Here is an 11,756-nt window from a genome sequence, read left to right as displayed (position 1 = left end):
CAAAATGGCATATAAATGGAGCCTTAGGATACATGCATCATATAAAAATGTAAATTCACTTATCCTAGGTTGACTCATGCTGAATAAGGTAGCTCGTCGACGAACCCTATGGCCTCGTCGATGGACACATAAAGGCCACTCAGCGACGAACGCTTTGTTCTCATCCACAAGAAAATACCAAGAGCTTAAAAATCTTAGACAAGTCTCTCATTCATGAACGAGTGTTGTACACTCGTCGACGAAGGTCGCGGCATAGAACAACGTCTCAGCGCTAACATGAACGAAAACTCTTTATTTCTAAATGATCCAGATGGCCAGAATTTGATCAAATGTCGAGAACACTTATAAACCTAATCTCTCAACCCTAGAGAATCACTTTTTGCATACATTTGAGAGTCTTGAACATATTGCTAATCTCGTGTCTGCACTCCAAAGCATTCACATCAAGTTTGGGCATTTGTTACGTTGATCAAAAGGCATTAACGCACATATTTTACAAACATCGTAAGTATTGAGGTTTGATAATCAAAGTATTTTGAGCATTCAAAACCTATTTTCTTGTCTCCCATACTCATTTTATTTAATATATTTCTTGGGAGCAAAAATCATTATTGTGTATTTTATATTCATTGATTGAATAAAATACTTGAGAAAAGTTCTCTAAAGCTAAAATCTTTGAGATATTCAAAACTATATTTTCATTCAAAGATTTGATATTTTGTTATTGCAGAAACTATTTGATTGCAAATTTTAAGAGCTCATAAATACATATTCTTGAGAAATATTTTCTGAAAAATATTGAATTAAGTTTTTGATCTTTGGAGCACATATTATATATATATATATATATATATATATATATATATATATATATATATATTCTTTATTTATAAAGATCATATAGTTGAATAGATCATTGTAGCATATTTGTCTTACGTACTTTATACAACTATCATTCATTGTTATTGCAAAAGGTCTCATTGATCATATTACATACACTCAACTGAGCGTCATGTTATATCATTTGAGTTTGTATTAGGATTTAAATTGTACTCACTAGCTTGATAGAAGCATTTGAGTTTTTGCAGAAAATTGTAACTATATTGTTATATTAACAGTTCAGGTTGTGAATCGGGTAAGGAGGAAGTTACGACTCTTGTAAGCAACGGTTTGTAATGGGAAGCTTCGTCCTGGTTAAAGAGCAGGTTTAGTGGAATCCTCGAATGGGTTGCTTAAGGCAAGGACATAGACCGGGTTGACTGAACCTTGTAAAAATCTTTTTTTGCATCTCTATTTCCCTTAACTCTTTTTAATTTTCGCTTGTACTTAAATTACTTGTTTATTGTGTATGAGTTAAAATGTTTTTTCGTTTGTGAGTAACTGAACATTATTGTTTGCTTGATAAAGTGACACATTAAATTAACAAATTGTGAAACACTGAGCTAATTGTCAAGCAACCTGTAATTGGGTAATTGTAAATTTTAAATTTTTTAAATATCTATTCACTCCCCCTCTTGGGATTACACCGGAATTCACATTCGATCGACTGGGCATGCATGTAAGTACTTATTTGTTCAGTCTGGCCGACTGAGCAATCAAGGCATAATTGTGGCCGATCTGCCAGGCATGTTCAAATTACATTTTTAGCCCATATGCCCTCGCTGATCGATTGGCCCAAATATAATAGTGGGAGGCCGGTCGACTAGCCTTATATGAAAATCTCAATTTTGGTCATAAGGACACTCCAGTCGACTGGGCCTTACAGGTGGATCGGCTGGCCTTAACAAAAACTGAGAATTTGGCCAAGTCTTTGATTCCAAAAGCATTTAAAACCTTTGTAAAACTTAGTATTTTAGTATGAAAAGGTTTTCACCTAAGTTGGGAATCTTAAGGTCAATCTATGGTCATAGTAGAGTTTCACTTTAAATCAATTGACATGCACGCATAAATAAGCCCTAATTACTATTACAACTCAAAATCGGAGTCTTTAAACTCTGCTCCTTGGAATACACGATGGAATGTGTTCTTTTAGTTGCTTTTTAGGGCTTCCATATTGCATCATCATTTGTGCTCTTTTAGAAAGATAAATCTGTACATACTTGGCACACAAATGAAACGTTATAGTTTGTCATAATTAAAACAGGGATCAGACTCAAAAAGTCAATAAAACATATTGCTCATCATTCTATCTCCTTATTGATTAAAAAAAATGTTTATCAAAATGCTCAATAAAAAAATTGAGAAGCCTCATCTAAATTGTCACACTATCAATGACATTTGATTCGAGGTTAAAGTTTAGATGCCATTTCTAAATAGTAAGGGAATGGAAAATTTATTAGGTAGACTGGATCCACCACGTCATCAATAGACTAACTAATAAGATGCTGACAACTAATGGATTTTGTTTTAAAGAGAATGATAATTGTAGTTTAGTTATATTTTCTAGTGCATGAATTATTATCACTTTATTGGATTAGTCTATGGATGACATGGTAGACCCAGTCTACTTTATAATTTTTTCAAGGGAATGACGATAATCATCCAATTAGGACAATCTTACAAAGCATTATTATACTCTTCTATATTTGTGTTTGGTCTTCAAAAAAATGTCCCAATTAAATAGCAATGTTGTATCTTTCAATGCCCATAATTGGGTTAATCTTTTCATAATTAGATAGGCATATCCAATGTGTCTCCCAACAATTTAATAATAAGTGTAACACCAAGGTTCCAAATTTGCTCATTTTTATCTAAGATACTCTAAGAGAGGGACAAGAATAATCCTCACCAAAATAACACTCTAAATCATCTTAAGACATATGTTCTCACCTACTAGTTAGCTTTGTCCTTTAAGAGCTAGATTGTCCTCCTTGAAGAGCATACCGAAAAGAACTTTAGCTAGCTAGATGCCTTATTTCCTTCATGATCATGCGTCCATATGCAAAGGTTCACTAGAAGGAAAATGCATCAAAACCCCTTGCATCATCCCAATTCATCTTGACCATAAATTGTATTGCTTTTGGACAATATATCCCTCTCCTCTTCTAAAAAAGGGAATTCTTGATCCATATCTAATAATAAATTACTAGTACACTTTTTGATGCACAATAAATGATTTTGCTACTAAAACATTTTTTTTTACACTAATGACGACATTTTCTTGTATTTTCTAAATGGTTATCAATACTTTTTTTTTTGTACAAAAATTATTCGCACTGTTGTTTTTTGTCTCACATTAATAGAATAGTTGTTGTTTTGAATTTTTTGTATTATTTGTCCCACATTGGAGATAAGTGTTTTTTTCGACTTGAAGTTGAAGTTATATAAAGAGCTCAACTTTCCATTTGTAAAACACACCTCAAAGTTGTATTTTGTCAAGAAATAGTGGATTGATCATCGGCGCCCGATGACGTAGGTAATTCTATACCAAACCTTGTTAATTTCATGTCTTGTTCTTTTTACTGTTTTATTATTAGTTTATGCATTGCTTTAGTTTCTTATATATTCAATAGAAATAGTTGTAGTATTGGTATTTGACACAAGTGGGGTGCCCGACTCAATAATTGGTATTAGAGATAGGTTCAATAGTGTCGATGCGGAGGTGTTCCTCTGTTAGGATCCTTGATTCTACATTTGATGCCTAAGAAAGACCTTGTCTAAGTGAGTGCTCAGAGACCATTATGGCTCAGTCGCTCCCTAGAGGTCAGCATAGTCAAAGTGAAATTTCATAGGATAATACAGAGTAAACACAATTGGTACATACTATTCATCCTAGGTATTTTGTTTTGTTGGTTGCTATTGAATATATAGAAGATGGCAAAAACTAGTGCAGCAGTAGAAGAAACTTTGTCCACACAAATGCCAACCCCTTCGGCTTTGACATCATCATTGAAAACGATAGCTAATGCTCGATTTTAGGTGGAGAAATTTGATGGTACCAATAATTTTGATATGTGGTAATGTGAGGTGATGGACATCTTGTATTAGAAAGAATTGGATATTGCTTTGGATGATAAACCAGTAGATATAGGTGGCAGAGATCAGGAAAAGATCAATCGTCAGGCATGTGGTATGATTCTTATGTGTCTCGTTAAAAATCAGAAATATTGTGTTATGAGGGAGACAACTGCAAATAAATTGTGGAAGACATTGGAAGATACATTTATGACCAAGAGTCTTGAAAATCGGCTCTATTTGAAAAAGAATTTTTTTCACTTCTAGTATCAACCAAGTATTTCGATTAATGACCACATAAATGCTTTCAATAAAATTTTGGCTTATTTGTTAAATTTGGATGAAAAGATGAAAGATGAGGATAAAACTATATTGTTACTGAATTCTCTCGCTGATGATTATGAACATCTAACCACCACTTTATTGTATAAGAAAGATAAAGTTACTTATGATGCTATGTGTACTACATTGATTAGTGCTGAATGCAAAAAGAATGATAAGATGGTCCATAAGGAAACAACAGAAACACTAATAATAAGGGGACGCTCTCAGAATCGTATGCCTAGAAGGATAAGTAAATCTCATGGGAGGAATAAATCTCGTGGGAGACCTACTAAAGATGAATGCGCCTTTTATCGTGAGAGAGGGCATTGGAAGAAAGATTGCCCTAAATTACAGTAGAAAAATAAGGGCAAAGCACATTCTAATGTGAGTATAGCCAATGATGATGGAAGTGAGTCAGATTTTTCTCTTGTTGGAACATTTTCATCACATTATTTTGGGGAGTGGATTTTGGATTCTGGTTATTCCTATCACATGTGTCCCAATAGGGAATGATTTTCTAATTTTGAAGAATTAGATGGTGGGGTTGTTTTTATGGATAATGATAGTACTTGTAAAATAATTGGAATAGGATCAATATAGTTAAAATGTCAAGATATAACTATTAAGATCTTGACTGATGTTAGGTATGTTTTAAGCCTAAAGAAGAATTTGATTTCATTAGGTGTCTTAGAATCTAAATGACTCACTATCACTTTGAAAGATGGAACCTTAAAGATTAAATCAGGTGCGCTGGTGGTGATGAAAGGAATAAGGAAAAATAACTTGTATTATTTATAAGGTAGTACAATTATTGGCTCAGTAGCTGTTGTTTCTGAAAAAGATGCAGGTTCAGATACAACTAGGTTATGGCATATGTGATTAGTACATGCAGGAGAAAAATCTTTACAACAATTAGCTAAGTGAGGTTTGTTAAAGGGTGTAAAAGTGTGCAAACTTGAATTTTGTGAACTTGCATTCTGGGAAAATAGACTAGAGTGAAATTTGACATTGCAATCCACTAAACTGAAGGGTTTTTAGACTGTATCCATACAGATGTATGGGAGCCCACAAAAACAGCTTTGTTGGGTGGTATGCATTATTTTGAACTTTTGTTGATGATTTTTCCAGAAGAGTTTGGGTGTATTCTATGAAACATAAAAAGGAAGTACGTGATATTTTCCTTAAGTGGAAAAAAATAGTTGAAACTCAAACTGGCAGAAAGATTAAACGGCTCAGATCAAATAATGGTGGTGAATACACAAGTGACCCGTTTATGAAGATATGTCAGGATGAAGGTATTACTCGATACTTCACTGTTCAAGATACACCACAGCAGAATGGGGTGGTAGAGCGCATGAATCGGACTTTGCTGGAGAAAGTTCGATGTATGTTGTCTAATGCTCGGTTAGACAAAAGGTATTGGGCTGAGGCTGTTAGATATGCGTGTCATATCATCAATCTTCTACCATCATCTGCAATAGGGAAAATAACACCTTATGAGGTATGGTCTAGAAAGCCTACTAGTGATTATGATTCTTTACATGTATTTGGTACTATGACTTATTATCATGTTAAAGAATCTAAGTTGGATCCAAGAGCTAAGAAAACAATATTCTTGGGGATAAGTGCAGGAGTCAAAGGATACCGTCTTTGGTGTCTAGAGACAAAAAAAAATTGATTTTAAGCAGGGATATGAATTTTGATGAACTTGCGATGATGAAGAAAACAACACGCAAGGAGTCACGAGTTGAAGAGAAGACCAGTAGTACTCAACAACAGGTGGAGGTTGAGATAATTTTGGGAAACCCAATGAGAAATGGGACTACACAAGGTAACTCTCCAATTACGGTGGGGAATAATGTACAAGAAGAGGAGATTTCAATTCGAGAATCTTCACAGCGACAAGAATCAATTGTTTCTCAGAGGCCAAGACGAGAAACTCAAAACCTGCTCGATATACTGATATGGTGGCTTACGCACTTCTAGCTATGGGTGATAATGTTCCTTACACTTTCAAAGAAGTAATGAGGAACCTTGAATCAGATAAGTGGAAAAGAGCGATGGATGAAGAAATGCAGTTTCTTCATCGGAATCAGACTTGGGAATTAGCCCAGCCGCCTAAGGGTAAGAAAACAATTGGTTGCAAATGAGTTTATGTAAAGAAAGAAGGATTTCCATATGCAAATAATGTTCGCTTCAAAGCTAGATTGGTAGTTAAGGGCTACGCACAGAAGGAAGACATTGATTATAATGAGGTATTTTCTCCAGTTGTTAAACATTCTTCCATTCGAATTTTGTTGGCTTTGGTAGCACAATTTGATCTTGAACTAGTTCAGCTCGATGTAAAAACTGTATTTTTACATGGTGATTTGGAAGATGAAATCTATATGACTCAATCAAATGGATTTCAGGTTGATATAAAATAAAATTGGACATGTAAACTGGATAAATCATTGTATGGTTTAAAACAGTCTTCAAGACAATGGTACAAATGATTTCATCAATTTATGATGGGTCAGAAGTACGTCAGAAATAAACATGATCATTGTGTTTATTTTCACAAATTACAAAATGGATCTTTTATATATTTACTTTTGTATGTTGATGATATGTTGATAGCTTCAAAGAATAGGGAAGAAATCAACAAGTTGAAAAGTCATTTAAATCAAGAGTTTGAGATGAAAGATCTTGCTGAAGTAAAGAAGATACTTGACATGGAGATTGAGATAGAATGAAAGGAAAAGTTAGTTTGTCTCGGAAATAGTATTTGAAGAAGGTAGTACAGAGTTTTGGCATGTCTAAGCAGTCAAAACCAGTAAGCACTCCTCTTGCTCCTCATTTCAAACTTAATGTGGCTCTATCTCCTAAATTAGATGAGGAACGTAAGTATATGTCACAGGTTCATTATGCAAGTGTTGTTGGTAGTCTGATGTATGCAATGGTTTGTACTAGACTTGATATTTCATAAGCTGTTAGTATGATGAGCAGGTATATGCATGATCTAGGTAAAGGACATTGGCAAGTTGTGAAATGGATTTTGAGATATATTATGAATACGATTGATGTTGGTATAGTATTTGAGAAAAATACTACTATTAATCAATGTGTTGTTGAATATGTGGATTATGATTTTGCAGGTGATCTGGATAAACGTCGATCAACTACTGGATATGTTTTTACATTTGCTAATGATCCAGTGAGTTGGAGGTCTACCTTACAGTCTACCATTGTCTTATCTACAACACAAACAGAGTACATGACAGTTTCAGAGGCTTTTAAGGAAGTTATATGGTTGCAGGGTTTACTTAAAAATTTGAGAGTTGTTTAGAAGCACATTGTTGTGTTTTGTGATAGTCAAAGTGCTATTCATTTGGCAAAGAACCAAATCTATCATGCATGAACGAAGCACATCGACGTTCGATTTCATTTTATGCGGGATATTATTGATGGAGGCAATATACTTCTTCAGAAGATTGCTACAACTGAAAATCCCACAGATATGTCAACTAAGATTGTGACAACAATCAAGGTCAAACATTGTTTGAATCTGATCAATATCCTGCAAGTTTGAATATTTTTGGAAGGCGCCGATGATGTGGAACTCCAGAAAATGTCGGTGATTGAAAAATTTGTTGAATTTATCGTCAAGGTGGAGATTTGTTGTTTTTTGTCTCACATTGGTATAAAAAGTTGTTTTGAATTTTTTGTATTATTTGTCCCACATTGGAGAGAAGTGTTTTTTGGACTTGAGATTGAAGCTATATAAAAAGCTCAACTCTCCAGTGGTCAAACACACCTCAAAGTTGTACTTCTTCAAAAAGTAGTGGATTGATCTTCGGCGCCCAAGAACGTAGGTAATTTTATACTGAACCTCGTTAATTTCTTATCTTGTTCTTTTTACTATTTTATTATTAGTTTCTGCATTACTTTAGGTTCTTATATATTCACAACACGCACATGGCACATGCAAAAAGCACATTGTAAGAGCTCTTTAAATAATTTATCAACATATATTTTGAGAGCAGAAGCTCAAGTAAAAGGCATATGAATTGGATTGAATCTTGCAGTAAGATGCATTGGAAAAAGCTTGTCTAAATAAATATAAATAAACACTAATTGCCAATTATGAAATATGATTATATTACATACATAAAATCACTCAGGATAATACATTCAATAAAATTCTAGATAAAATATAATCTCAAATACATACTAAAGCATTTCCTTACTTCAGTTTCCCTAAATTTATCTATCTAACTAGATTTAATTTAGTAGCCTCACTCCACTCATAGTTTACAATCACTTATTCAAATTAATGAATATTGATTTGATAGTATGTAAGAAAAAAGACTGACCAACAAGACAATCTATAGCCCTAACAATCAATCAAACACCAATCCTTTCTATCTTCAAACATTGTACAGACTTCATGAAATTCCTGCAAAATAACCATTTTCAAGAAGGGTTAGATCATCTGGCATAATATATAGACACATACATATGCACGCACACGATGTAATTCTTGATGTACCAATTGAAGCAAACTCCCCTTTTATTACATGTCTATCATGAAATTTTCTCTTCAAGTAAAAATTTCATCATTGCAGTTGATTTCAAAAGTAAGATTTGTTGTTCATTCCTTTTTTGGCATATAATAATTTTTATAAGTCAAAGTCAGTAAAAGGTGTTTAAGATATTAGAGGAATATATCCATTGCAAGTGATTTGAAGTCTTCCCAAATTCTAATAATTCATTGACTATTGTACGTATATGGATATAGTTCCATGCAATTATTTTATAAGGGATGCATTTAATTTTCAACCGACTTTTTATGCTTAATTTAGATCGAAGATATATATATAAATTTAAATTGTACTTGCCACCTAAATAAAACGCTATTGAGAATTATATGATTAAAAGAAAAATAAAAAACCAGGCTTGAAAAAACCCAGACTCTATTCAATTTTATTGTTCCTCTCCAGTTTTTAAAATAAGTTTTAAAATGTCTAGCATTGTTTTCTAGTTTCAGGATTTATATAAGAAAATTGAGAATTTTTATTTCCTAACTTTGCCTACATAAATTTTTATTGTAATTTGGAACTTTAAAAAATAAAATATAAAAAAGGATCTCTAGCCCTAAATATTTATATATTTTCTTTAGCTGGATCTGTACAGCAAACAGGCTTTAATTAATTTAGCCAAAAGAGAGAAGACAATCTAGAGTGTACATACTGCCATGGAACATCTCCTGCAATCAGCCAATTCCCTCCCTTGTCTTGATAGATGAGTCTATAGCATGCACCATCTTTGTGATCATTCTTCTCATCTGTCCAATACACAACTTAATCCCAGCACCGCACAGATTGGAGAGAGAGAGAGAGAGAGAGAGAGAGAGAGAGAGAGAGGGAGTCATTGGCTTACATGTGGAGAACATGGTGCTCAAGGTTCTTGTGAGCGTTTGATAAGAATGATGGAGGGTGAGATCAATCTTCCTTGTTGTTGCTACCCCCTCCATCTTCACCTTCACAAACAGTGAAGAGTTATTAATTGATCCTCCTCCTTCATTAGTGCCCTTCTTCTGAACATGATGATCACCCAACCCAAAGAACTGCCTCTTCCTCCATGCTTTAATGGGCGGCCACCCCACCACTCCTTTCTCCTCTTTACCGTTCCTATTTAATTATATATATACCAGTCAATTAAGTATCATGAAATATACAAATAAATATGTATATAAAGCAAAGAAGTTGAATGAAGTAACTAAGCATAATGTGAAGAATTAATTACTTAATTAATTTAAGGGCTAGGTAGCTCACTTGTAAATGGGGCAAGAGGCTGTCTTCTTTTGTTTCTTGTGATCATCATCTTCCTCGTTGGGCTGGCGATGAGTGCTCCACGGCTGCAGCAAAGGCCGCGTTTGTATCTCCCCCACAAAGACCTCCTCAAACCCACGCTTATTATTATTACTGTAATTCTTTATAATGTCGGTATTGTGGGTTGGAAGGGCGAGACCCAGTTCAAGCTCCATCTTCATCTCAATCTCCATAGATACGTCAATTAATATATGCAGAAATTAAGCAAGTATTTATATAACGAGAACAAGAAGGACTCGATCGGTGAATGAACTTAAAACACAAAAATTTTTATGTTTAAAGTGAATGAACTGAAGCTGTTTGAAACTCTACAAATGTTGCATATATATATATATATATATATATAGAGAGAGAGAGAGAGAGAGAGAGAGAGAGAGAGAGAGAGAGAGACTGTGTGTGTGTGTGTGTGTGTGTCGGCTGAGAGAGAGAGAGAGAGAGAGTCAGAGAGAGAAGTTGAAGAGAGACAGGGATGTTTGGTGCGTGGGTGGAAAGGGTGGCATTGATTTGGACGTGGGGGTGGACCGGGTTCGCCCAATGGCTACATCTCCTAACTGTTGAACACTTGAACCCTTCAACTCTTGTCTCTCCTGTGTCCCTATGCACCCCCCACACTGTTTACCAGAACTTCACATTCAATATTTTAAATTATAGAATTCTGAATTCCAAGTGCTTTAAAGTATATGGCATATATCATAAAAGTCAAAACGGCTTGCAACAATAGTGTCTAATGTTAGAATGCGTGGAGAGGTTTTAGACCTTAACACCTCGGTGGTGTTTGGTGTGACCTCACCCATGTTAGAACTAAAAATTTTGATCTTAATTTTGAGTTAATGTAGATTTAAATAAAATTTAATATAAAATTATGCTGAATTTTATTTCAATTTATGTAAATTCAAATTTGAAGCTTAATTGTGTATGTGGGTAGTGGGGATATGAACATGCAAGTTCTGAACTTATTATCAATTCAAATGTTTTTTGTACAACTCAAGTTGTATTTAAGCGCAAATTTATGATTACAAGAGTGGATAGAGTCGGAGACATGAAAAATGAGATTTAATCTATACTGCAACGTCAATTTGGACAAGTCAATTGAATGCATTAAACAATGTTTGGAACCATAAATTTTAAGTCTCGAATTTAAATATATAGGTGTAAACAAAATTTACCCAATGTTTGGAATCTTGGAAATTATATCTTAGATGTGAATTTTGGTAGATTTACATAAAATGCAATACAAGATGCATCCTTCGAAACACTGATTTTAATGTGATTTTATATTATACTTTGTCCAAATTTATATATAAAAATATATGGATCTATCTTAAAGTTTGGTAAAAGGATGCGGACAACCTTCCTTAACATTTGAAAATTTTAATAAACTTGTCTTGATATTTAATTTTTCAAATACTTAATTACACTCCCATCCTAGACTCGATGGTAAATTAATTGACATGGAATATAGGTTAGCGTCCCAAGAAAAAATCAAATGTAAGGGGAGACTCATAAAATTTTTTAAAGTTTTTGCCAAACTTTAGATAAAATTTGTAATACTTTTGAAGTCTTGGGAATGGTTGAGATCGAGGTTGACATCTTTTTTGTGAAACT

The 11,756-nt window shown here is 33.8% G+C and overlaps 1 protein-coding gene across 2 annotated transcripts; it reads right to left on the bottom strand.

The window, feature by feature from the left end:
* Positions 1-8,374: 8,374 nt before the first annotated feature.
* LOC131150989 (auxin-responsive protein IAA29-like) lies at positions 8,375-10,618 on the bottom strand. 2 transcript variants are annotated; one of them, XM_058102124.1, is made up of 4 exons: positions 10,095-10,618; positions 9,700-9,950; positions 9,511-9,604; positions 8,375-8,716 (listed from the first exon to the last, which is right to left on the bottom strand). In XM_058102124.1, the coding sequence occupies exons 1-4, from the start codon at positions 10,322-10,324 to the stop codon at positions 8,665-8,667; spliced, it is 627 nt and encodes a 208-aa protein (XP_057958107.1). In that variant the 5' UTR covers positions 10,325-10,618; the 3' UTR covers positions 8,375-8,664. The 2 variants fall into 2 exon arrangements, with proteins under 2 accessions (XP_057958107.1, XP_057958106.1); XM_058102123.1 differs by having other exon boundaries at positions 8,375-9,950; positions 10,095-10,463.
* Between the last annotated feature and the right edge of the window lie 1,138 nt (positions 10,619-11,756).

The sequence above is a fragment of the Malania oleifera genome, chromosome 3 (genome assembly GCF_029873635.1).
Source record: "Malania oleifera isolate guangnan ecotype guangnan chromosome 3, ASM2987363v1, whole genome shotgun sequence".
NCBI lineage: Eukaryota > Viridiplantae > Streptophyta > Magnoliopsida > Santalales > Ximeniaceae > Malania > Malania oleifera.
Note: the sequence above shows the minus strand (reverse complement) of the source record. Positions and strands in the feature narration are given on the sequence as shown.

What these genes read in the sequence shown, in the direction of transcription:
- LOC131150989 (XM_058102123.1), bottom strand. Translation starts at nt 10,324, where the DNA reads ATGGAGATTGAGATGAAGATGGAGCTTGAACTGGGTCTCGCCCTTCCA. An exon ending in GCCTCTTGCCCCATTTACAA is followed by an intron (nt 9,951 to 10,094) that starts GTGAGCTACCTA and finishes ATAATTAAATAG; the next exon opens with GAACGGTAAAGAGGAGAAAG.